The sequence below is a fragment of the Marmota monax genome, unplaced genomic scaffold (genome assembly GCF_021218885.2).
Source record: "Marmota monax isolate L192 unplaced genomic scaffold, Marmota_monax_Labrador192_F-V1.1 WCK01_AAM20220418_F8-fsc00633, whole genome shotgun sequence".
Lineage (NCBI taxonomy): Eukaryota > Metazoa > Chordata > Mammalia > Rodentia > Sciuridae > Marmota > Marmota monax.
In genome coordinates this window covers 386,123-413,352 of record NW_026695216.1, presented here as the reverse complement: position 1 = coordinate 413,352, position 27,230 = coordinate 386,123, and the positions used below count along the sequence as shown (strand labels likewise).

General features: G+C 50.7%; 1 protein-coding gene across 20 annotated transcripts in view; it reads right to left on the bottom strand.

The window, feature by feature from the left end:
* Myt1l (myelin transcription factor 1 like) overlaps window positions 1–27,230 on the bottom strand; it is a 395,041-nt gene that overhangs the window by 48,212 nt on the left and 319,599 nt on the right. For 13 of the 20 annotated variants that reach the window (XM_058574977.1, XM_058574987.1, XM_058574986.1 and 10 more), the window contains 6 exons: window positions 22,884–23,098; window positions 14,913–15,163; window positions 12,655–12,891; window positions 11,014–11,135; window positions 10,602–10,664; window positions 10,103–10,171 (listed from right to left, as the gene is read on the bottom strand). In XM_058574977.1, coding sequence (XP_058430960.1) covers window positions 10,103–10,171; window positions 10,602–10,664; window positions 11,014–11,135; window positions 12,655–12,891; window positions 14,913–15,163; window positions 22,884–23,098 — 957 coding nt within the window. The remainder of the gene's footprint in view (window positions 1–10,102; window positions 10,172–10,601; window positions 10,665–11,013; window positions 11,136–12,654; window positions 12,892–14,912; window positions 15,164–22,883; window positions 23,099–27,230) is intronic. The other 7 variants (XM_058574982.1, XM_058574983.1, XM_058574984.1 and 4 more) reach the window with 1 other exon arrangement.

The following is a 27,230-nucleotide window of genomic DNA, read 5'->3' as shown; positions in this document are numbered from 1 at the left end:
GTGACTTTCATTTCCACAGTGACCAGCTTTTCTGGACCTTCCCACGGGCATGGAAGCAGAAAGCTCCAGAGGGCCTTTGCTTCTTTCTGTCCAGCAGTAGAGGACGAGGAGGGTCAGTCTGGGTGTCCTTCCTGGTCCATGCTCACTGCCTGCCGCCCACTGAGCCTCTGAGAGCCACCTGACTGCGAGGCCCTGCAGGGTCAGGGTGACAGCTGCAGCCAGCATAGCCGCTTCACCGGGAACTCCGTCCCTACCCCCTCCCTGCAGTGACACTGCCACCAAAGAGATCTGTAAACTACACCTGGCTAAAAGCTCATCCCGACAGAGCCCCAAGTCCGATCAAGACCTCCATCCAGCACCCTGCTGCACATTCTAGAACTTTCTCTGGGCCCCTCCCTTGCAGGTGGGCTACAAGGACACAGGGATCAGACGCCTGCTGTTTCCCCAGGTGTCAGGAGCCTGGAGGAAGCAGACCTGGCTGCTGTACCGTGGCTGAGGCTTTTAACTATGGGGCTGACGCACGGGACCCACACAGACACAGCTTGATCTGACCGTGAGAGTCTAGCCCTGGAGAGGCGCAGTGTCACGGCTGGACCTAGCAGAAGGAGCCTCCCTGGGGACCCCTGCCTTAGAACACTGCCCAGGGGTTGATTTGTCACGATGGAAACTCCAGAGACATTTTGCCCCAGAGATATTATGAGGGTATTAAAAATGAGATTATATCATCTACATACTAAGCCAGAAGAAAGGCTTGAAGATCATAGATCACTTCATGATTGATCAAAACATTAACATAAGCATAGAGTGGTGGGGATGTATGTAATTCTCTTTTCTCTGTTTTTTCGATTTTTTGAATTTATTTTGTGCCCAAGAAGTCATTTATAAATATTCTTGCTTAATTAATAGTATGCTTCTTTCCTCCGAACTGAGGGATATTTGTGCTAGTATTAGGTGATTTCATGTGTTGTGTATATTCTTTATCCCAGTCAAATTAAACAGCATGATCAGAATACAGTGCCTTCAGTATTTGGCCTTATAAAGAAAAATAGAGAGTAAGTACCAGGAATCAAGCGGCAGCCCTGGAGCCGGTGGGTACAGCCCCCGAAGACTCCAGTGTAGTGTCTGAGCAGGCTGGCCCCTACTGGCCATGAGATTGAGAATAAGCTAAGAAAGGTCACTGATTTGTATCCTAAATTGTAAACAATGCACGATCAAGCCATTGTCACAATTTAGACACCAGGAGAGTGGGTCAGGGAGGCCCTGCAGCCTGCCTGGAGTGCTTCTCTGCAGGTGGGGTTTGTGTGGGAAGAGGTTCTGGCAACTCCAGAGTCCCCATGGCTGCGGATGTGGCTGCCAGTTAAGTCCTCTGGAACTCCGGCCACTCCTACCCTTCCAAGGCTGAATTCTTGCACCTGCCTGGAGGTAATGAAGTAGAATGTGTTTTAGAAATAAACATAAATGTCAGCCTTCCTCTGGCTGTGGAGTGGGCCTCCCTGCCTTTCCCAGGCCTCAGCCAGCAGACGCTCCAACAGCAGCAGCACTGGGATTCAGTCACACTCAGCTTTGGTCCATCTACACTGGTCACGTGATGAGAGAACTGTGCATCCATAAAGAGCATGCATCTGTCCGTCAGTGCCCTCCTAGCTCACAACATCACGGAGGACCAAGATGCCAAAGGAAGACTGCTCAGTGCAGGAGCCGACTTTCCTCCACCTTCTAGAATGTGGTTATGGACGTGAAAGATGATGTCAGCGAAGTCGATGTCCCTCTTTGGCATTGCCCAATCTGTGCATCCTCTCGATATATGCAGCATTTAAATTTCCGTCAGGACAAATTCAATACAACCAGGAGTTCAAGTCCTCAGGCACAGTGGCCGTGGCGCCTGGGCAGCTCAGGGCAAATGGACAGCGTGGGTCAGTCTTTTTGGAGACTCGTGTCGCAGCCCTGAGCATTCTGCCCTGGCTGTCAGGATGTGTCTGCAGCGTGCTCTGGCTTAGGAGGAGCCAGGAGAACCAGAGGCCCAGAGCTTCAGCTGTTAGGGTGTTCTCTGCTTTCCTTTCAGGGAGACCAGATGTTTCACCTCCCAACTCCAAATAGAGAAAACAAGCCACAGAGGACCCAGATGATTGTCAAAAAAATGGACGGACTTCAGTGGTGTCAGGGACAAAGCTCTTTCTGTAAGAATGCAGAAGAGCAGGACTGAGGATTTGCCCCTCTCCTTGGATTGCCACTGCCTGGAGATCATGGGCCGTGGAGGAGTAAGTCCATAAACAGGCGGAGTGCACCGGGGTCAGATCTGCAGCAGTGGGGAGGCGCTTCCCCAGCTCTCCTTTGCAGGAGCAGCCTAATCTCATCCAAACAAGAAAGAGCTGGAAGAGAGTGATTCTCTCCTGAAATTGCAGGGGAAAGAAGCCCTCCCAAAGCCTTGTCAATAATTTCCCAAAGGGAACATCTATTTTATTTCCAATTTCATTCATTTTGCTCTAGGGTATTATAAATTAGCAAAGCATTAAAACCTTGACTCTACAGCAAAAGGCCAATGTAGCTTGGTGTTCCCAGCTGGGCCTTCCCACTTGGTCTCTCTCCTCCTCTACCCAGGACCTGGTGTTGGGCACAGACCTGCAGCCCACCATGTCCGAGGGCTGCCTCTTCAGACTCCCCCAGTGTGCAAGGATGGGATGGAGATGGGGCCATTCCCAGTAACCAGGAGAGGCCAAACCCAGCCAGACGTGAGCCATGGAGACAGCTCAGAGATCAGTTAAATGTATGTGAAAGGAAACATGTCTGGTTCAAATTCTAGGTTTACAACAAAGGTGTGTGTGTGTGTGTGTGTGTGTGTGTGTGTGTGAGAGAGAGAGAGAGAGAGAGAGAGAGAGAGAGAGAGAAAGAGAGAGAATTATAAGATGAATTCGAAATTTATGATTTGAAAATATGCATATATATTTAAAATAACTTTAAACTGCAGTGCATAAAATTGTAAGACATGTAAATTCTCTGTCTTCTGGTGTGCTGTGTATGTTTTACAAAGAAAAGTAATCCAGAAGTTAAGAAGTTGATTTGCTCAAAGAATAATTTCAGATGATTTCTGTAAGAGGATTATTTTATATTTGAGTCAATGACAATTTCTTATGTTCTGAAAGTAGGCAATATCCTTAAGGACGTCTCGATGCCTGTATTTCAGGTTTCATGATTTCAAAGGGAGAGGACGAAATGCCAAGACTCATTTCACAGGAGACGTGGCTTTGTAGCCTGTTCTCAGTTTGGGTCATTCCCAGTTTGGTCTCAGTATCCTGTCCCCCACCAGGCGCACACAAGCAGAACAGGCTCTTGTGGTTTAAGATGCGTCCAGACAAGACAAGGAAGAGGGGAGGCAGGCCTGAGTGTGGACAGTGAGGGTCCTGACGTGGGGCTCTGGGAGTGGCAGGTCCTTGGGGAGCCTCCTAGGGGACCCCTCATTGTACGTGACTGGAGAAACTGTTCGCATTCATCACATTTTATATTTTTTGTGAAACTGGGTGATGGAATATCAACCCCAAACCTGGGAATTTTGCTTTCTACCTGCCAGATGAAGACCCGATGGCGGCAGGCCACCAGCGAGTCCAGCAGAGAAGGTGCTGGGCGTGTTCTCTCACCGTTGGTCCAGTGCATCCTGTTTTGAAAACCAGGGTCCTGAGGGAGTTGCCCCCTGCCTTTCCAGGAGAGGCCACTCTTGCTGACATGGCCCCCACGCCTCTGTGGCCGGAGCTGGCCTTGCTGGAGGACCTTCTGTGTCTCTCCCCAGGCAGGTTCGCCCTCCCTCCTGGGTGGCAGAGAGCAGGGCCCGCCCTGGGTCTGCTCCCCGGCCTTCCCTAGGTCCCCACCCTCCGCCGCCGCCGCAGGGCGCCTGTCCTCCCTCCCTCTCTCCACAGTCCACGCCCTGGCTCTGCTGGTGGCCTGCTGCTGCCGCTGAATCCCAGAACAGTATCCGCTGGGCTCACCAGCACTCCGTGAGTCACATCCTTGTGGTCCTCTGTGGCTGTGTCCTCTGCCCAGGGTGACTGAGCCATTTGTGGCAGTGGAACCTGCTGTGTCCATGAGGCGCTCTGCCCACTGTGACCCTCTTTGCACTTCCGCTCACCACTAGGCCAGCACTGGCCACTCCCAGATTCAGTCCAGATGGCCAAGTGCCTCCCTGGCCTGATCCCAGTTGTGTCCGGTGCACCTCCTGGAAGTCTGATGTATGTTTCCCTGTATCCTGAATGTGTGCCATGAGCTTGTGGAGGGCAGGCATGGCCTTGTCTCTGGGTACTGATTAGATGTTTTCAAAACACGAATGAATGGCGTTTGCCCGGCCGTGGTGCCTCTGCAGGTGTGCTCACAGTCTGTGTTTCCACGTGGAAATCAGTGCTTGGGGGTCCACCTGCTGGTCCTCATTCCCGGAGGAGCAGCGGGAGCACAGAGGAACGCACTGGCTGGGGACAAAGAGCTCTGGACGTGGGTGTAGCTACGGGAAGAACACACGCCAGTCAGGAGGCAGCCAACCAAGACCATCAGAGACGCTGCGGTGAGGCACACGCATGGGCACAGGTGAGGATGTCACTCGCGATGGCCACAGGCGCCCAGGGGTGGGAGTGCGCAGTGGCCTTTCCCTTTTGTAACCACAGACTCTTCGGAGTTAGAGACTCAGGTTTGAGTGGATCGACGGTCCTGTATTTCAGTGAGACAGTGGAAGATGGCGCCGTCCTTGGGAACGCCCCAGGCACTCTGTCTTCCCACCTCAGTGGCTGATGTGTCCACGGGGCACAGGACTGGAAGAGCCTTCCAGTACGGACACTCCCCAGTGTCCCCACGGCCACTCCAGGGGTAGATAAGGTCGTGCTCCTCGGGCTGTGCGTTGGCTCTGCCAGAGGGCTCTCTCTGTAAGGAGCATGTGGTGGCCCTGCCTCCTGCTGCCCCTCATTACTTAGTCCGACTTCCACACTGGGAGCCTTAGGGTGCCCTGCACAGAAGCCCGGGTCCCAAGTGCTACAAGGCCTCTGCAGAGGTTTTTGCATTGCGGACCTTCTGCTGCTGGCTTGGGCTGGTCTCAGTGCGCCTGCAAATGTGATTAGTTGACCGTGGTGAGGATGGGCCAGCCTCTCACCTGTGGCTCTGGAGGGGACTCAGGGCAGGGATCTTGCTGGACCAGCAAACGTTCCAAGGAGGCATGTCCTGCAGGGTCCAGGCTGTCCCCACCTGGGGTTCATACCGTGGTGTGCTCGCTGAGGGGCAGGAACTCATGAGGGACGGAGAGGAGCCAGAGGCTGTTCTCTTCCCACCTTGTGGGAACCAGTGAGCCACCACTCATGGGATCCTCCTTTTTCCAGTCATGGGTCTGTGAGCTCCCGTGTGCATGCCTGTGATTGACGCAAACCCCAAACGTTCTTATTTTAGAATTTACCATATCGTGCTTGCCCACACGTTGAGCTGGAGCTGGCCTTACTTGTGGTAAAACATGAGCCTATCTACAATTATATTTGGTAGTTTTAAATTTGCTCTTGTGCAAGCCTTATAAACCTTTTATAGACATCGAAATAGAAATGGAAGAACTAAGCACTTGCTGGACCAAGAACAAAATGCATTTAGCTGCTTGTGAGAGGGACTGAGGACAGGGCTTCCCATGGTGGGTGCGTGAGGGGTCCCTGGAAGCCCGGCAGCTGCTGGCTGGCCCCAGTGGTTTCCTGACAGCCCTGCGTGGGTTATAAGAAATCCACTCAAGAGCAAGCTTGTGTAAGTGTGCCGTTACAGCCATAGCCGCACACAGCCTCTCAGGGGGACCCAACACATAGATGTGCCTCAGGGAAGCGTGACATATGGCTCCAACTCCATTGCTGCCTCTGGACTGAGAGGCCACTCCAGGCCTCAGTTCCCTCCTCTGTAAAGTGGACCTGAGCCCCCTGCCACCTTGGCTTACAGATCCGACGACGTGTGTGGAAGCTTGGTTGACTCTGCCAACTGCCATGCCCCGGAGACACGTAAAGTATGTCTTGCCAACAGGTTTCCCTGTTCTAGGGGTGGCTCAGGGCAGGAGGCAAAGTCTCAGGGCCAGGGAAGGGCTCACCTGGTCCCACTGATGGTGTGCTGGAGACCCTCCCGGGACACCCCATCTCACCAAGATGTGTGCTCCTGCAGAGGTGCCGGGCAGCTCCAGGGCTCGGGGAAGAGTGCTGCTGAACTAGGGGACATCTCACTGAATCGAGGGTCCTGGGGTAACTTCAAAGTGCAAGACACCCCTGGTCTATGGAGAGGCCGGGATCTCACAACTGTCATAATGAGCTGAGCTTACTCAGAGGCCAACACTCAAGAAGGAAATATGGCTATCTGTTGAAACCAGGCCCGAGTGGATAGCAGCAAAAACTCACAAAGTCCTACAGGTTCACTGTGGTAAATGGAGGAGGCAGAAGTTTACAGAATGAGGACTGCTCCCCAGGAGGCCAAGTGTGCAGGAACCTTCTGCTCTCTGAATCTGGTGCTGCGGGACACGTGTCCTCTGGCAGAGCCCTGCAGACGACGACCCTGCACCTGCCTTAGGTTTACAGCCCAACACAAAAGCCCAAGGACAGCCCAGAAATAAGTAGCCTTTAGGTTTTGACCCAAGTTCAAGATTTTGATTCTTTGATTTACACTTTATTTTAAAATAACTATAACCAGGCTACAAAAGCAGGGTTATGTCATGTGTGGCTAAACTTGCTATTTGCCTAAGCCTAAGCCCCCCGTCACGGCCGGAGACTATAGAGCCAGTGAGCAGTGAGAGCACAGGCAGGATCCCCATGCCTGTGACGAGTAAGTCCAAGGGCAGATGGAGAAGCCAAGACCCCCTGCAGCCTCAAGTCCCTCTTCCCACCAGGCTTTGTGCTAACGACGGCACTCATCTGTGAGCTGAAGATATGGGTAAGGATGAGTATCTGAATTTGGGCAAACAAGTTGTCAGTGGAATCTAGTTTGGAGCCCTGTTTGAAGAACTCATTGCCACTGCCTGAAATCAACTTTGACTTTGCTTAAATTGTCCTTGAGATGCTGAAACACCTACATCCTGGTGTCTGCACTGGACACACGTCTGAAGCAGGAAAGGGATTTCTGTTGGGAGGCATGGTCCCTAGAAAGAGCAGCGGCCAACCTCGGGGGGATTTGCAAGTGCTTTCCTGTGGCTTCTTTTAGGAAGTCTTAGAGAATGAAACTTAAAGAGAAGAAACTACCCTTTGGAACCATATAAAGCAGAGTTCTTGCCAAAAATTCACTTTAATTTGCATGGTTTTGTTGTTTTTTGACTTGTGGCCTCAGCGTCACAGCCAGGGACTCCTCCCATGGCCCTGGGAGGCGGGTTGGGGGAAGGTGTGTAGAGCTGTCCTGGACCCTGCCTCTGAGCACCTGTGGTTTCCCCTGCATCCCTCCCGCCTCATTCCCCACAACTGAACTGGCTCTACATCGGTTGAATGAGGGACCAGAGAAAGTAGTGTTCTGGTGTTTGAATAAGATTCATGCACACATTACATTTTAATATGTTTTCAATTTACATACCGTACACAATCAGACACAAAATTATTGATTTCTTATTAAACTATTGCACATCCGTTGCTACAGATAAGAACTAAGCACAATGTTAACTCAGGAAGTCAAAGAGCTTTGAGGGTCCAAGACCTAGGGTACACCTGGTGAGATTCATCTTGTATAGTAAAGAGTATCCTGTTAATGGCCAACTAAAAAAATTCAGTGATGGAAATGACAAGAGGAAAACTCCCAGAAAACTTCACGTGTCATCTGATGCAAAGAGAGGACTTCTTGAGGGAATGGGACCTGCTGCCTAACAGGTCTCCATGAACCACTACAGGGCTGCCTTGTACCCTGAGTAGGGACTCTGCTGGTCTGCTCAGGTGGGAGGCTGCTGTAGGAACTGATCAATCTTTAAAACATGCATATGAAGAGAGGTTCATTGGAAAGGGCTTGAGTGTGAATTACTCTCCAGGAAACGGTTATACATCCTCTGCTCAGGAAAGCCCCAGCCGAGCTTTCTGACTCCGAACACAGAAGAGATGAGCTCACTGGCTAAAATGTCAAAGGCAAAGATCATATTTTGATCCACGGTTTCCTCAGTTTGAAAAGACATCAGCATGTGAAAATGGGCCACTCAAGCATGAACTCCTTATAGAAGGCACTGAATGGAAATTCTTAGTTTTGAAGATCCATTAATAGAAATAGATCATTTCAGAAAATAATCTGAGTTTAGATTTCCTAGCAAGGATCAAGCAAAGGGGAGCTTATTTGCAAAGACAGGTTTGGAACTGCATGTCTCTCCCCAGGCAGCAAGAAGGTGTTGCCGGGCCTGTGCTGCTCTGGAGGACGCGAGAGCGAGAACCACCACAATACCTCCCCAGTGGGGCGGGGTGGGGGGGGAGGAGAAGAGGGAAGGTGGGGACTGCAGAAGCAGGGGTCTGCAGGGAATTTGGGATTAGGATCAGTTTCCAAGCCCAGCACTAAGGGAGAGAAGCCAATGCAAGTGCATGGTCAGAGACGGCTCTGGGCTCGGGGCTGAGCACGAGCAGTCAGAAGAACACAGATGCAGCAGCACCCAGGCTGCTTTCTGGTCGACAGCTGGTCTGTGGGAAATGGAGATCTGCCCACGTTTTGCACAGTACTCCTCATCAAGAAATGCAAAGGAAGGACTGTTGTCACATTCTGACGTGAGGCCAGGGTCCAAGTGCAGTGAGTCACTGTGGGCCACGAGGAAAGTGTGGTCCCCACCGGGACAGGAAGAGGCCTGGGCAGGGTGTGGTGAATGGCTGCTGCTAAGGCTGTCCGCTCTGAGGTGCCACCAGGCACTGCTCTGGACCAGGCTATGGACTGCAAGGTAAGAGGAAGCCCTCCAGGGCTCACAGTCCATGAAGAGCGCTCCGAGAGGCGTGAGGCGCAAGGGCTAGTTCAGGAAGTCACTGAACATGAGCAGGTGGTCTAGGGCACTAGGGCCTTGGACAGGGATCCTGCAAGAAATGACAGGGTGTGAAATGACGGCCTGCGCTCTGTGGAGCCTGGTCTGTGGCCAGGACTGCTGGGAGGATGGACACGGGTAAAACAGCCTTTTCCTGGAGTGGGCACAGCCTTTCCAAACAGAAGGGAGATCAAGAACCCTGTCCTGAGGTGGGGTATCAAAGGGGACACACAACTGCCCAGGTGCCTGGCTCTCATCACGTGTGGACTGTCCCGTCTGTCCTCACAAGCACCAAGGACCACCTCACAAGAGGCCTGGCGGTCTCACACACCCTCAGGACTCGCCCCTGCTCCTCCCATGTCCTGTCTGGGCCTGGAACGTGCCCTGGGGAGACTCAGAGAAGGAAAGCCTCCGTGGCTGGTGCAGATGCTGGTGGTTGCAGTTTTGCAAGATTCATGCTTGAAAGTCACAGGCTTAGGGGACGGGGAGGCAGGACTGCTGGACAGTGTGTGAGCGTATGCAGCGTGACGGCAGGACTGCACAGATTCATGCAGCATCATCCTGAGCAGCACTAACTCACAACAGTACCGGTGTCTTATGGAACTAGTACGGCAGACTTCTCCTTTGGGCTACTGAAGTATGCATACTTTGAGTAATTATATGAATTTTTGAGTTTAAAAGCTTAACTTTTTTTCTTTTTTTTTTTTAGTTGTATATGGACACAATGCCTTTATTTTATTTTTATATGGTGCTGAGGATCGAACCCAGTACCTTCCACCAGTGAGGCAAGCACTCTGCCACTGAGCTACAGCCCCGGTCCTTAACTTTTCTTTTTTAAACTACAATCACTTCTAAAAGTTTGAGTACCTCTGAAAAATTTTCCTTGCAGGTGCATGCATACCTGAAGATAAGACCCGTGCTTCAGACAATTCTAGATAGGAAGGATGTGATGTGAAAGAACTAGAGATGCATATAAGGGAACATGGCGGAGGGATCTTCCAGAAATGTGCTGAGCCCGAAGCCCTATCCTGTGCACTAAATATGGCACTGGTACGCACCGGTGGCTCCTTCAAAGCATTTTCTTTTCAAATGACACATCATTTTTTGTGAACTACTGAATGAATAGGTTTTTAAAAGAGAATTGTTTTCATTAAAGCTTACTTGAGTTCTTGTGAACTGGTGGCCAGCATACTTCGAATGCTTTTGTCAGCCAGTGGGCAGCCGGACAGACTGTAAGACAGGCCAGGGAGGGCAGGTGAGTGAGCCTCTAGGCAGTGGAATCGCCCGAACGAACACAACATACAGTCGAAATTAAAAAGTTCAATGCAGAAGAGCAATGGGGCAAGTGCTGTATATTGAATTTTTTGTATCATTAATTCTGAATATGTACAAATGTAAATTTAAGAAAACATTTCTGTTAAGAAGCATTTTTTTTTTAAATTGTGCTTTTAGGTTTAAACGTTTGAGAAGAATTTTGCGAATTTTGGCAGTTTGAGATTAAAAGACATTATACAACACATAAGTCAGCATGCTTTTGAAGGTCAACATAGAGCACTTAGGGGTCAACACAGAATCAACGTTGGTACTTGACAGCATTGTTGAGGTAAGCTGAAAACAATAAATTGAAGACAGAATCCACCATGAGAGAATGAAGCCACACCTTCTGTGTGAGGCGTAATTGCCAGTCACATGACCACTCCCATCACACCCCGGAGTTGGACATCTGCCACCAAACAAAAACAGAACAGCCAGAACAGTAAGTACGTTTAGAAAACTTCCAAAGAGTTTCATTGTTTCCAGTTTAGCTGCAATGTCTGCAAGGGGATTAAGCACCCTGAAGGACAGCTGGGAAGTGCACAGGATCAAATGAGATGACGCTTCCGAACGACAGAGCATCATTGAGAACCACCAGGCACAGGTCAGCCTCGCGCCTACTGACTGGCAGCTGGAGACGCCGGGTGCCGCGAACGCGCATGCTCAAACGGCAAGGCGGGTGCAGACCGGTCTTTAGAAATAAGCCAAAGGAAGGGAGGACTGAGGAGAGTCGGAGTTTCACCTCGCGTCATGCTTACGTTATTAGGTCCTTTTTGCTCTCCTTGCACTGGGGGTACTTGGGCTTGGGGCTCGGGATGGTCACCTCCCCAGGGTACCTTCTTTCTTCCAGAGCCTCCTGGAATGGGTCCAAGTCTTCTGGCTGTAGACAGAACACAGACAGCTTCAGAGCCAACGCCGGAACTCAGAGCAAGGCCAAGAAGGGCCCACACCTGCTGGGCTCCTGCTCTGCTTCCCCACCTCTTCTCCCACAAATTCATAACCCAGCGCTTCTTTTCCCTGACAAGGCTCCTTCTGAAAAAGCAGACTGCCCTGTGCACAGCTGCTCTAAATTTCAAAGTCTATGGTAAACTGCCAGTGGTCAGAGCCCCTACTCAGTCTCCTGCTGGCCAAACTGCAGCAGGACTCACAGCCAGTGTGGCAGCTGGGGGTCTCTCTCATCCAGTACCCAGGGGTGCCTGCTGTCCACCGCTGACACTGCACTGCTACTCAGCACTACGTCATTGGTGAGTGTTTTAGTGTATGTGCCTTTAAGTCTCAGTCGATGGAAGACAACTGTGCGAATGTGATCTTAAACTGCCTTTGGGCAGCATTTTCTGAGAATACCTGTGTTTAGTTGCGTCCACTTGCAGTAACCTATGAGTCCCTATAGGTGGCAGCGCCGGCAGTTGGTGCCCTCAATTCACACTGCACAGCTCTGTTCCTCATAGGACCTACAAGACGAGAGTTTTTGTCCCTGTATGGGAGCTTAATTCTAATTATAATAAATTTGGGGATTCAAATACAGTGTATTTTTTTTGGTAGTAATGATTTAACATTGCAGGAGAGAACAACAATTTTTTGGAATTTAGCTTGCCAACCAGATTTGATTTTTTTCACAATGTCTAGATGCTTAAATCAGTTTGAGGAATAAACACAATAGACTTATAGGCATGTGGCTTCCCTGTCAATTCCTTCATGGAGCTAATATTTCTTTTCCCACCTCCTTGTTTCTGTAAGACACGATTGCTTGGTGGGGGTTCATTTTGTAGGAAATAAAGGAGAGTCTAAATATGCATGAAAAAATCCAATAAAGAAAAATAATCCTTCCTTCCTTCCTTCCTCTTTTAGCCTCTTATATCCACTTTAATAACCTGAATTTGAAAATTCAAGTTCCTTCAACAATACGTTCTTGACAAGGGTGTCATATTGTCCTAACAAGGCTGGGTGATTGTGCACTCAAGGCCAGGCACAGTCCTCTGAGGTTGCGTGTCTTGGAGAGGAGCCCTGTCCTTCGCTTCAGAGAGCAGGCGGGCGGCATCGGCTGCCTCCCACACTCACTGCTCATTGCCAGCCTCTCCTAGCAGAGAAACCTGAGCTTCTGCTTTGACAAGGAACTAGTGCTGCCTGTGCCTGTCCCCAGGGCAACGTTTGTAGCAAAGCTCACTTGTCAGGAATACAATGTAAGAGTCAACAGTTTGTTTCCCCCAAGCCGGTATGCCACCATCTCTTTCAGGTCAGGGAGAAGTGTCCCTACCTAAATCCTAGGCAGCTGAAAGCCATATTTAAAGAAAAACTGGGCTTTTTTTGAAGGGTGTGCAAATGGCATCTGCTCTCAGCCAAGCCTACTCCAGCCTCTCAAAGATCACAGCCAGAGCCAAGAGAAGGGACAAAGGACATACGGCCATCTCTTTGGGATCATCCTCGTCCACCCGTCGGGGCTTCATCTTGGTGTAGTCCACTGGCAAGTCCCAGCAGTCGCCCTCGCTGAGCTGGAAGCACCGGCTGCTCATCACTGCCTGCTGCTGAGGGGACATGGGCTCCAGGGGCGTCAGGACAGGGCAGCAGCTATCCCGCGGCCTCTGTTTGTTCATGCTGAGGTCCAGGGTGCCATTCTCATCCACGTCCATGTCAGGGTTCTGTTGGCAGAGAGACATGTGACAGCCGGGCCTGAGCACTTGGGACATCCCATCCTGTGCGCCCAGACTGTGGCCCTGCCCTCAGCAGTGTCATGTTCACCCCCAAACTCCTCATTACTGTCACTCCCAAGGCAGGCCAGCTTGGTCTGATGGCCATGTCAGCTACCCCGGGCTTACCTGGAAAATTGTGTGGAGACTGATGAATGGATCTGTCTCTCCATTTGACCTTTTCCCTATTTTTCTGCCATCTTTCCCCCCTCCCTCTCTTTTCCCATTCCCTCCAGTGCATCTCTGCTTTTAGAAATGAGCATGGCCATAAGAAATTCAAAGAAGTTCTTCTTTTTGATGTCATTAGAGTTCAAATGCCTACAAGATCAAAAATGTGTGTGTCTCTCCGTGTGTATGTCTGTGTGCGTACATATCAGCTTATGAACTTTCCTTTAGTTTCATTGATGCCAATGTTTCAAGAATTAGGAGGAAAACGAAAGACTCAAGGATGAAGGAAGGAGGGGAAAGGAACTGATTTTCTTTCTGAACCCTGTGCAGTGCTGAGGACTCTGCTTGCAGAGGTGTGCGGCGCAGCCTGGCACAGGGCTGGGTCTGACCTGCACTATGTGTCAGCGCCCTGCACTGCAGCCAACTGCCCAGGAACAAACCAGAGAGGTGCGTTTCAAGGTAAGAATGCTTCAGGGAGATGAGGCTCCTTCCCACCTGCAGGAGGAGGGGGAGAGGGGCCCATGGAGGGCAGAAATGTCCCCAATAATTCTCCACTTTTCTGGCAGAGTTACACTTTTTTGGACAAAAGTGTGATGTCAGAGATGGAGTGAAACTGCTGCCTGCCAGGAAGGACCCAGCAGCACTTCCCTCTGAATGTCATTGCCAAGGAGGATCCACCACTGGGAGTCCTGGACTGAGGCTGTCCCCGGTATGTGTCCAGCATCATCCTGCCTAAGAACATCCTGATCTCAAGCTCTGATACTCATTTTGGCTGACATGATGTTTGAGTTACTCTCTTAGTTTAAGAAAGTGAAAACTAAACTAAAATAGAAGTTTCTGTCTTGCCCCGGAGGAATCTTTCATGGGAGTCTTGCATTTTATCAGCCCTGATCACATGAAAACTGCACGCCCCTAATGCTGCTCCACTACTAGGAATAAAAATATCAAAAAGAAAAAGCATTTGCAAAACGTAAGATTACTGACCTTTCTCCATCCACACAAATTATAATACTCATTTATAAGGACTACTGTCAGAGCTGTTAGCGAACGCAGCATGGCCGATTGGCTTTAGGTAATGGAGAGAGCGCCCTTTGTCTATCAGGAGAGTGGCTGACATCCACAAGCCAGAGCCTGCGCTCAGAACACAATGGGCCACTCCCTGGCAGCCGGGCTGTCGCCGGCCCCCTAGCGGCCCGGGCGAGACAGCTCTCCATTCTGCCGTGTGGGAGCGCTCCCTCTCCTCTCTGAGCACACGTAGGAGCCCTTTGGTGAGGAAATGAACAGTAGGAAAGCCGGTCACCCCTGCGCTCCCTTCCAGCATCTGTGACAGTGTGGACTAGCAGCGCCATGTGACTTGCTCCCGGGCCATCAATTGGAAATGTGGCTGAGGGGCAGCCCGCCTCTATTTGATAAGGGTGCTGCCAAACCTTCCTCCCATTTAACGTCAAGGTGCTTTGCTCTTTGAGTTCTCTGTGAGGTCATCTGAAACGCCACGAAGACTTTTGATGTTTGAGTTACTTTTGAGTAACTCAGTAACATGTGGGACACAGCTCAGAGTTTACAGAACCGATTTTCCACCCTAAAGACGGAGAGGCCTGGCGATTTCTCCTGACCTAGAGCACATGGGTCTCCTGGGCAGTGGTGCAATGGGCAGCTGGAGCCGCGCGGCGTCACTGCTCAGGTGAAGGACGTGCCGCACCTGCAGAGCGCCCCCGCGCGGCTGCAGCGCAGCTGGCTCTGTGCGGTTGCGCGAGCAGAAGCCCCGCCTCCCGGGCCCGCCCGCGGCCAGGCGCAGGTGGGCGTACCCGCGCGGCACACAGGTCCTGTGGCTTGGTGGACAGGTTCTGTGGCATCTCGCGGCAGCGCGTGGACAGGTTGAGGATGGCGGCGGCCGCCATGTGCGCGGCCTCCACGTCGTGCGTGTAGTCGAAGCTGCTCTTGCTGCACGTGCTGCTGGCGCTGCTGCCGCCGCCGCAGCTCAGGTTGCTGCTGCTGCTCGGCGCGTAGCTGCTGGTGGTGCTGCTGCTGGGGCTGGCGGTCTTGCAGTACCGCTTCGCTGCGGAGACAGCGGACAGGACGACTCAGGCCCCGAGCCCAGGACGCGGGGACACACAGCTCCCCCGCCGCCCCCGCCCGCGCATTTAAACACACAGCGATGGGGAACATGACGTGGGGGCTTCTTTCCCTTTTTAACATTGCATGTGTTCGGTTAGCAGAGGACTGGGGTGAGCTGGGAAAGGACGCACCCTTTTCTTCAGCAGACTGCACAGACATGCGTGGCAACTTCCCCTCCCTGTAAAGGAACACCCCTGGCTTGGATCTGGCCACAGATAGTGACAGTTCCAGTCTGGTCAAGGCTTGAGGAACCAGCTTGTCTGGGGGTGGGGACTTCCACAGATCATCAGCTGGGGTGGGGGATATCGTAGTGGTCAGCTTGGGCTCCGTGTCCCACATGCAGGTGACTCAGATTCAAGGGCGATATGGGGATCACCTGTTGGGGTTATGGAGACCCTGTGCTTTGGGAAATGGATTTTTGGCTGGGCATGCAGACTGGACAATGTGACCCAAATAGCCCTTATCCTAGACATCCCATACAGGCTGTGGAGGGAAAGGTAGAATATCACACACACCTGTGGCCCTGGATCAGGGTAAGTGTCAAGACACCCCTGACTGGCTGCTGGGTGTGCAGTCTGGCACTAACCCTTTATGTCAGCAGCCTCTCCATCTGCCTGCAAGGAGCCTGGACTTCTCAGTGTCCCTTAGGAACAGCTGTCTTCACTAACAGCAGGCAGTAGGAAAGAGAGCTATTTTTAGAGCCCCTTAAAACCTCCTTTAGTACCAGGATGATAAAATGTCTGAGTCGATCATGTATTAGGATTGGGACCTTTTCCTACTAACACAGTATCACTGCCAGGATGTCAGAGTGCGTTCATTTGTGTGGGTGCATGTATCCACCTTATATCCCGTGGAGTGAGGAGTGACCCTGCAGGGTGTCTGCAGACCCCCGTGGAGCTAGACTCTGCAGGTGCCTTCACCCTCCCTCAGGAGCTTCTCCTGTCTCCAGCTGCCATGGTCAGCCCTAGGCAGGCTGCCCTAAGAGCAGCTTGGCCTGCGTTCTGTTGTGCCTGGCCCTCCATGGCAGAGCAGAAGGCTGTGTCTCTAAAGAGGCCACCACCATGACCGTGGCTGCCAGGGAGCCTTGCAGCTGGACACTGTTCCCTGGTGGTTGGCCTCCAGAAGCCCTCCGTCTAGAACTCAAGTGCAGCGCCTTCCTCCAGAGACAACCCTCACAACACACCCTCTCACACAGCTGAGCCATCTTCCGAGCAATACCAAGACCCTCCCCAGGGCACCAACTGGGAGGCACAGGAGGGATAGGCTGAGGGGTCGTGGCCGCTAACTAAGGGCTGACTAGAGAATGCACACTCAGGACACTGGGGACGAGGTGCATCCTGGGTGACAGGATGAGGCAGTGGAGACCAGAACCCAGAAGGCAAATTGGCCACCTCACTCTTCTCAGCCTCCTGCCCCAAACCACAAAGCAAATTGCTTTTGTTAGTGGCTTGCGCACACAGCCTCTCTGCTGTGAGCCTGAGGTCGGGCTGTCACACGCCCCAGAAGGGCAGACTGTCCTCTCTGTCGTGCGCTCTGCCCAGCACTGCCCTGGGAACAGCTCCCACATGGGTAGCTCAGCATGCCCAGAGGGCAGTTGCCTCCCATGTGGTCTCCTCCCTCTGCTTTCTGAATGCTCTTTACTAAGTAGCAGAACTGTACCCCAGGGTGGGCCTGCTACAGGTCTAAGAGCAGCCTTGCCAGGCCTCTGAGGGCGGCCACCCTGGGCACATGTGGGAGCAACCAGAGGGGCCTGACAGTGGCCACCAAAGTCCTCAGTGTCGCTGCCTGGGGTACTTTGGGATGCTCTGGATGTGGACTAAAGTTCTTGATTTTCATCATTTAGAATTTTGTTAAAAATAGGGTTATGGAAACTAGGGGAAATGAAATAATATATACTAGGGACAGCTTTTCCCTTTTAATAATCTGATGAAGGCTAGCTATTGGTTCAGGAATGAGAGAAGAAGTGGTCCAGGTAAACAGGAAAAACAATTGCTTTGTTTTGAAACTAGATAATGTCAATTTCTAAAAAATGCTCAAGGACCAACTTGGGTCTACAGTTCAACAGCAGCTAGTGCTGGGGGCTGTGGCAGATGTGGCAGGCTTGGGAGTGGCTCTGCTCAGCGCTGGCCTGGGTCCTCAGGCAGGAGAGTGGTGCAGGGTAAGGGGAGCCGGTTGCTGCCTCCTGGGTGTCAGCTCCATCCTGCTGTCTGCCTGTGTCTCGGTGGCCACACTGGGTACCACTGCCGTCTACTCACAGGGCTCTCTAACGTGACTCCTCTAGCCCACCACCTCCTAGTGACATGCTGCTGCGTGCCCACCTCAGAGATGTGGAAACCAAGGCTGACCAAGGGCAAGACAGACACACAGGGGAGAGCCTGGGCCACAGTCAGGGCGCAGGTCGCCTGGTCTTATCAGCCTTCTGTCTGTTAGACAGTGCTACATGTACAGGGCAGCAACCTTTAAAGGGAGTCTCTACCGTGACTGCACTTCTACTCTTGCCTTACTTGGATTGCCTGAAATCATCCTGAAGTCCTGAATGTCAGCAGGAGGGAGCACCTCCCACCCAAGTGTCTAAACCTCAGACGCCACATCTGGGTTATACCAAGAGCATAGTTTACAATTGTATCGGGCAAGTAAACTGTCAATAATTTCTTGATTCACCCGTCAACTCATTTCACTCAAATAATTATGACAATATTTACCTCATATCTATCCTTCTACTGAACATAAACAATTTTTTGTGTTTATTCAAAACAAAAATAAGAATATCTATACTTTAGATCATTCAAGAAAGGAAGGATCCTAATATTGCCTATTTGTGAATGTCCACAAATCCCTTAGCATCAATACATGTGGGCCGAACTTAACATGCTCTGAGTCATGATGCTGACTCTGGTGCACTGCAGGGCAGGGGCAGGGAGCACTGGCCACTGGTAGTCCCCAACTTCTTCTCCCCCAGGACTGACCAAGCCCTGCTTTGTCAGATGAGAGCAACCTAACAGAGATCAAATGCATGGCAAGTAACAAACAGATTTTGTTTTTGATGTCAGGGATCAAACCCAGGGCCTTGTACATGCTAGGCAACTGCTCTACATTGAGCTACACTCTCAGTCCCAGATATATTTTAAATCCAGCTGCTTTTCCATCAAAGAGCAGACAGCATTTGCTAAGATCCTGGGTGCCCAGCTGACTTCGGGAAGGCATGAGGAACATTATCACATCCCCCCAGAAGGCACCAGGTGTTGATGGCCCTGACCACCACTTCTCCTAGCATCCTGTCCCTGTATGCAGGAAGAACTACACAATCACCACGCCTAGGATTAATTATGGCTGCATATGCAAATTAAAAACCCCAAAGCAAACAAACACAGACTTCCCACCAGAGCTTCTTCCTGCCTACTCTGTGTGTGTAGCTTCTTTCTGAACATGCGCAGCTTATTCTCCTAGGAGTGTCTGTTTCCTTGTGCATTAGCATTTGCGTGCAGGGAATAGATAAATATGCCCTTACAACCCCGAATTTCCATGAAAACTAGACAAAAAAAATGTGAGCAAAGGATATCTATCATGAGGTCTCACTTCCACCAGACCTCACCAGGAGCTGGTGACCTTGAGGCCTGCCTAGTCCATCTGACCTTCCACATTGTGATCTGCAACCCTGGTGCTCAGAGCTTTTACTGTGAGCACGTAGTTCACCACAAGCACATTAAAATGTGGATGCAGACTCTTATATGGGAAAAAGGAGCCTTTTTGTCAAATAGCTGTTAGATAAAGCCTGCAATGCAGATGGTGTGCTTACAGGGTCTTGGAGACATCTCTCTGTGGTCACCCTTCACGTGGCTACTCCCTGCCTTATCTGCCCTGTACCTCACAGGAGACCCACGCACAAAGCCTCTTGCACACCAGAAACTTATAGCCTCGTGGGAAGATAAGATATTTAGGGGTGAAATGACCCAGGGATGAGAAATGGAGCTACCCTGTGGGCTGCAGAGAGCAGGAGTACATCCCGCCCAGGAATAGGGGAGGGCCTCACAAGAGGCTGGGAGGTCCTCGGAGAAGGCAGCAAAGGAGGTGCTCTGGAGTAAGGCAGGGGGTGGGTGACCGGAAAAGGGCCAGGGGAAGTCTTCCAGGTTGCAGGAAGGAGAACCAGCTCCAGAGGAACTCTGGAGCAGGGGGGCTGGGGCCGCCGGGGCCGCCAGGGCCACTGGGTCAGATATCTGATGCCCCCACCTTGGGACTCCTGGGGCCAGAGGCCTGGACCAGGGAAGAGGTCAAGACAGCACGTGAGGAGGTGTTTGTGGAGTGGAAGAGGAGGCTCCAAGATGACTTCAAGATCTGGGCTTAGAGAATTTAAAAGCTGGGAATAGCCAAAGGATCAGCCACAGAGGGGAACCCACGTAGGCTGGGGACTTAACAGATTTCAGGACATCTTGGGTGGTAACATGCTGTCCAGAGGTGCCACAGAGGTGGCTTAGATCCAGGTCAGCAGCTTTTCCTGCAGAGGTCTCTGCAGTGACCGTTGGATTTCCTGGTGGCTAAGTGCTCACTGTCCTGGCTCCTCAGCTCTGCCCCTGTCCAGCAGCCCAGCTTGCCCTCTCATGGGTGAGCACGGGGGGCCACTTGGACAGATTTAATGAGGTTTAAATTTCACATAGATTTTACATTTCATAGGATACTCCCCTTATTTTGTTTTATTTCTCCAATTATTTAAAAATGTTCAAACCATTCTTAGCTCACCATAGGACACAGGTGGGGAGGATGGGCCTAGAGCCCTGGAGTGGACATGCGTGGGGTGCTGTGGCCTCCACACTGTCCCTCCTCCATCACCCATGGGCTCCCTACAGGATGGCACTGACCTCTCCAGCATGATAGATAATAAGAAGCTGTTTGGTACAGCTCCCTGGTTGAGCCCTGCCTTCCTCCAGGATCCCCAGACCCTTGACTGTCCTCATGAACCACAGGTGTCCCCAGCTTCATGCCATTTCTCCTACAACTCGAGGACGGAGTGTGCAATCTGCCCCTTTGGTGAAGCTCACCCAAGCCTTCCAGACAGAAGGGAGCCCTTGCCTCACTGTGTGTCGGGGCCTTCCACAGCCTTGTGTTGGTCTATCACATCCTCTCTGAAACCTTCTATCCAGAGGAAGCATCATCAGCTGAGAGGCCACCAGCCACTGGCAGTGTCTGGGGAGGCAGGGCGTAAAGGGAGGTTTGCTGATTGCGTTAACCACAGCTGGCAGGTTTGGGGGATGCCCCGAGGCTGGGGAGGGTGGACTCCTCTCTGTTCATTCTGCACCACCAGGCCCTGCTCTGTTCCCTAAGAATCACACTTTTCTACAGCAGGCTGATGCTGAGGCTTCTTCAGGGAGCAGTGTCTGCATGCTCTGTGCCCAGGTAGCCAGACTGGGAGAACACTGTGTGGGCACTGCAGCATCCACCCAGGTGAGGGTCACCTCCTGGTGCAGGTGCGAGGACCATGCCCAGCTCCAGCCCTACACAGCTCCACCCAGCACTCTTGCCACAGTGGGCACTTCCTTGACCTTTCTAAGATCTTCAGGTGAACCCAGCAGACCAAAGGTTGAGCTGTCTACTTGGTTCTCAGTAAATTGTGCTAACGTGCTGTTTCCTTTTCTCTTGGTTTCCGGAGGACCTGGGCCTGAGGTCCCACCCTGCATCGTCAAGAGGGTCTTGTTTTCTGGTGGAGCCATGAAAAGAATGGGTCAGCCTGATTTTCCAACAACAGGCATTGCCCGGGCTTGTGAGTGAGCACCTGTGATTACTGTGTATTCATCCCTCTCTCTTTGACGGGCAGAGGGTGGGCAGACACAGCCTTCTCTCTGCTGACTCTCCCACGGCTGGAACCACACCTAGCCCTACTCTACTCTCCAGACAAGGAGTGAGTGGAGCTGCACACTGTGGGCCTTGCGCCAGTCTGCTCCAGTGTTACGCAGCTAGAACCGCAGGCCCAGAGAGCCCTCCAGCTCCCGGAGGGGTACACACCTCGAGGACACTCTGCCTGCCTCGACTTTACTGGAGCCCCTGTATGCTAAGGTAGAGCCCTGGCTGCAGAGACAAGGTTAAAGAAACCAGGCCACAGAGAGCAGCCACAAAGTACATGGTAAAAATGCGCCTCTCAGGAAGGGACTAGTTCAATCACTGAGAGCCCGCCGGGTTGGGAAGGATTCCCAGAGCATCTTCAATTATGTGAATGACATTTCGTTTTGACCCTTCACTTGCAATTGAATGAATGAGATCACAACAAATCCATGACTGGTGAATATTACCAAATAAACAGTAAAACAAAGTAACTATCTTTATATCCACTGTAGCCATTCCCTTTTCCTACTTACATCTAGGTTTCTGAATATTGAGGAATTATATGCAGGGATAATCAATGTGTGACACATCACAGGAATGTTAAATTCTACCCACTATACAAACAAATGGCCATTTAGGTAAGAAGTAGCACAGCTGAAAAGCAGGAAGCAACTTCTACTGGATTTAAAAAAGGTTTCTAAATTTCCTCAGTATTCAATTTAAATATTTTTTTCACATACATGTTGTGATTTTAATTAAATGCCTTTTTCAGAGAGAAACCCCCAAACCTTAAAAAAACTACCTTTGTTCCTCTGCCTATGAGCACCAAATCATCAGAACTTCATACCCTGAGTTCAGAGGGCAAGATTTGCTGAATATATTCTAGAATTTAAAGCAGCTACCTGGAGGCTGGGGTTGGGACTCAGTGGTGGAGTGCTCACCTAGCATGGGTGAGGCACGGGGTTCGATCCTCAGCACCACATAAAAATATATAAATAAAAATAAAGGCATTGTGTCCACCCACAATTAAAAAAATACTTTTAAAAAACCCAGCTACGTGGTCAGAGAAGTAGGTAAAATAAAAGAAATAGAGTTGGCCCTCGGGGGTGAGCTACTTACCAGTGAGCTAGCTGGGAGACAGAGGACAGCCAGCTCTCACCCCGCACAGTGCTCAGGGGCACGTGGGTCTTGCTGCATCAGTGCTAGGACAGCAGCAAGCGCCCAGGACGTCAGACCAGGCAGCACCCGGAGGCTGGCCCTTTCCTCCGCCTGTCCTCCCAGATAGACGAGGCACAGGTCCAGCAAGAGCTGGCCAGGTGGAGGTTGTCAGACGTGGCTGCACATCAGAGCCATTGGGAACCTTCTAGAAATACCACTGTGCAGGGAACACCAGGGATCCAGATTAATTGGTCTGGGGTGCAGCCTGGGCATAAGGAACGGAGGAAAGCCCTCTCCTCCGTGACTCTAATGTGCACCCAGGGTTGAGGGGGCTAAAGGAATGCAGGGCTTCTCCAGGAGCCCCACTGCTCTCTCCCACATGGTCTGTCTGGGGCATCTATTAAAAAGAGGTGTCCTCCCTCACCCCGTGAAATCAGGGAGCTTCTCTCCACATCCCACAAGCTACAGAACCTATTGTTTGGAATTGCTGGGGACACTTGTCCTCGTTCTTCCCACAGTTTTGACCCTCTACCCTGAGGACCTGGGCCTCTCAGCATGGGACCGTGCTGTGCACATCATGCTTGGCACCCTGCATGGCCACCAAGGCTGGGCAGATCTGCGGACATGGATACACACAACAACAACATCAGCATGGCAACGTGTCTCTCATGTATAAGATGTGCACCTCCTACCATCGTCATATCCTTTGGGGGATATGTCCCTGGTTTGCACCTTGGGAGCTATGGCTCTCTTGCCATAAGTATGGTTGTCGTAACTGTTGTACTCAAACGAAGTCTTGGAATATTTCTCGAGCTCCTTGGCCAGGTTGGAGCGCGGCGTGGTTGTGGGGACATTGTTTCTGTAGCCATACTGAGGAATCTCGAGCTGCTTTACAAAGCACATTGGCCTGGAAGTAAACAAGACAACAGACAAGAGCTTGCTTTCTCGCGGCCGTGCACGTGGGTAGCAACATCGCGTTTCCTACAGGTGTCAGGGAGTGGGGGCCTTGCACCGAGATCACAGGTTCATTTTCCCATGCAAGGGCAAAGTGTGCTTTGATCACACAGCCCCAAAGAAGCCACCTGCCTAAAAGTCCATGCAGAAGAAAGAACAAGAGATCAGGTCCCTAAATGTCCTGCGTGCTCTCAGCAGAGGACCGGGGTGCAATGGAGATGTGAGGTATGAGGATGAGGCAGGATCGGACACCCAGGTCTGGTCTTGGCAGTGGTCACAGAAGAGTAGAGCTACACAACCGTGAGACACTGAAAAACTTCCCTTAAAAACAGGAGGAAATAAAGAAATACTCTTAGAGACACAGACCGGGACAAAACTAGATTTTTCAAGCTGGACGATAAAACTGAATGGGATCAGACATTTTGTCAACTGTCTGTGTACTCTTTCAGTACTTCAGCCAGTAGACGTTTCTTTTAGACTTTGGGATAAAATATTTAAATGGAGAACGTTTGGTCACTGTCTGTCTACTCATGGGTCCTCTGCCCATGCTCTGTGTGTGTCTGTTGGCAGGCGTCCATCTCAGATGTGGAAGCCTTGGGCTTTGACTATGTCTTCTTAGCCTTGTGGTGAAGTACAAGGGCTCCTTCTGCCCTCTCCCCAACTTCTGCTTTGGGTGGAGGGCAGAAGATCATACACTTACACGTGGAGTTCTACAGTCCAGTCAGCCTTTTTCCCTAAGGCAGAATATTTGGATGAATTCCCACATAAGCATTGTTTTTGTGCCCTGTATGACTCTTGTTAAAAAGTGAATTCCAAGGACAGAGACTTTCCTGATGATTCTTTCTCTTTCTGAATTTTGTGAAAACATTTTTAAAAATAAAGACCCAAGAAAGGCTGATGCTTCAGTAGGAATAAAGAAGATGGGGGGAATATATGCATCGGCCCTGAGAGAGACCGTGTCTGGCACAGGGTGCTGGGTCTGCAAGGCTGGGTTCCAGCACTGGCACGGAGCTCTGAGGGTGCGGGCTGGTGTCTGCAGTGGGGGACCCCGGCTGGCTGCCTGGGGTGGAGACCTGAGGGTGGGTCTGCTCTCTTCCCCAAGCTGTCTCCCCAGGGGTTGCCGGCATGGCTGGACCTCTCCTCTACAGCCTGCCTCCCTTCTGGAAGTTTGTGTGTGTGAATATGCACATGGTCTCTACTGGCCATTGGGGTAGAAACTTCCAAATTATTGTTTTGCTTTTCATGATTGTGAAAGTACCACATGATTCATTTGAAAAAATGTTTAGAAAATACAAGAACTATTTAAAAATCATCAATGATTCTTTGAGAGATGAAAAACTGTAACAATTTTGGTGTATTTTTGGTTGAGTTGATGCATTTAGTAGTTATCTAACAGTTAAGACATAAAATTTATACATAATTCACACTCTATCTTACATGGAATTTACTTTTACTTTTTTAGGCTTTGAAAAGAGTTCTTAAGTGCATATTGAAATCAATCAATAACATACTATTAACTATTTTCCAACTTTTAGAAAATTTTTTGTTATCATAAATTCTGACTCAATATGCTTTCATGTACAAATCTATTTCTTCTCTGGTCATTTCATGAATTTATATTATTTTTTAGAGCAATTACAAAGTTTTGATAGCTGGATTTTTAAAAAAGGAAAGCAAGCCAATTTCTATGTTGCTAAATAGCACCTATGTCACTTTTAATGACATAATATGGTAAAATACCCAATTTATTTACCAAATTACCAACTTATTTATCTTGATTTATCTAATTTATACTGATTGAGGCAAGAAAATTATGTACCAGTGATTGGTCATCTATTCTGGGGCATTTTGCCAGGTAACACTGGGATTGCCTATATGGATAAGGCCCTGGAGCAGGGCTTTGGGGGTATGGAATGCTTTTGTGGGGTTTGGGAGAAGAGAGGCCCTTCTGGCTATGGGGATCAGCTGAGCTGTGATGGAGAAAGCGGTGTTTGAGGGAGATGCTGCCTTCAGGTGAGGTTCAGCCTAGGACCTTGGCTGTGGGCAGGGAGCACTCAGGAACGTGCACCCGGGATGGACTGGGGACTTGTTGGGCCTGGCTCTCTGCTCCTTCACCTGTCATAGGCGAGGGCCACTGCAGAGGTTGGGAAGGGCTGGGAGCCCGGGGAGCCGAGAGCTGGGGTGCAGGGATGGACTGAACAGTCCCACTTTTTACCAGGAGCTCTCTCAAGTCTCAGGTTCTTGTTGGTCCATGTACTGAAACACTTTTTTATTCTAACCTTCACCTACATGATTGTAGGTTTAATATTTTTTCTTCCCTTCTTTCCTTGCTCCATTGAATGAGCACTTCTACCTGGAGACACTGGTGTACAGGGCTGCTGGGACAGACACCTCTCCTGCAAGTGCTCACACCTGGCCCTAGGTCAGCCCGTTGGTGTTGGAGCATGTGGGAGCATGCAAGACTCTAGAGGCAGGGCCAGTAGCCTGCCCAGGGAGAGGAGTCTAGGCTGCTGCACTCAGTCTGCATGGCCCTTGGTGGCTCCTGGTGTGGGGTCTTTCCTTGCTGCCAAGGGGCCTGTCCAACCTGCTTGTCACACCAGTCAGAGGCATGAGGAAGCTGTTCATCTGGGCACAGTTATTTGTCCCTGGCCTTCGTTAGTTTGCATCGCCATAGCTGTCCCCGAGCCAACCCAAAGGGGTACTGAGACACAAGGCCACCTAAACCACAGGCAACGGCTGCTTTCGGCTGGCCTAGGTGGAAGACCATGCCCAAGTGAGTTGACATTTGCAATTGTTTGTGTCTCATCTGTCTCAAGCCATCTGTGGGTTTCCACTGAGGCTGAACCAACCCCGCTATTGGAAGTAGAGCCACATGTGCGTGGACAGCACAGCCACCTGGTGACATCAGGAAGGGGCCATGCACAGGACTCCCAGCTTTCACAGATCTGGTCACAGTAGGCAAAAGAAAATTAAAATTCTGAGAATTCTTTCAGCTACAAATTCCTCTTCATCATTTTTCAACGTTTTCTGGTTATCAACCCTCCCTTCCTGAGGTGGCCGGGAGCTTTTGTTGGGGGCATTTCTTGTGCTAATTGTGGGTTCAGAGCTGCCATTGTCTGTCAGACAGTCTTGTGTCCTTAAGCTGAGGGTTCTGGGGACACAGATATGTGAGACAGGTACACTGAGTCTGTAGATGGTTAGCACCCAGGAATAAAAAATAAAAATTTATTGAAAGTCTCTTTTTTGAGTGTTGGGATCATGGATTCTTTTTATGCCTGTTTTTTTTGCTTAATTAAATATTCCTAATCTGTAAATATTTAAATTTTTCTGTTGGAGGAGAGAGATAATTTAATTACTGTGGTAGATTAATGTAAGAAACTGTGAAATAATACACAAGAACCAAAAAAGATATTCACCTCCCTTGCATGGTGATTTTCTCCATGTGATTTATCCCAAAGAATAATTTAGCAGGAGCAAAATGCTGTATCTATGGAAAAATGTTTGTCATTAATAGTAAAGTTGGACATGAGCCGAGTGCCTGGGCTGGACCTGGCTGCTACACTGGGGGCGTCTACCCAGCAGGATGTGCATGGCCCTGAGATGGCAGTCATGACAGTGTGCAGAGGGAGGGGTGTGGACCTGGTATGACATTCAGAGAATGGGAAAGCCGACGGTGGTGGCTTTCATGTGGACAGGGTTTGGAGGCAGATGCAGGAGTGAGAGATGTACACAGAGCTTAGGATGCGGATCCCTCCCCTGCCTCCTACGGGTCCCCGCCTTCCCAAACCTGTAACAGCAGCAGAGGCTCTACGTGACACGCCCCCAACCTCCCGGTCTTCACATGCAGTGATTTCATGATGTCAGCTAAGTCCCCAGACTGTCTGCACTCGGTTTTCTGGCTTGTCAACTGGCAGTCATAGCACCCACACCCACCTACACTGGGGTGCCTGAGGGTCAAAGGCAATGACTGCCTGGACGGCTTTCCAAACGTAAGCCCCTGTCTTTGTCGAGGAAGTGTCCATAACCCCCACATTTCCAGCAGCAACACCGCCCTGTAGGCTGGTGTCATGCCCTGGCTGCAAATT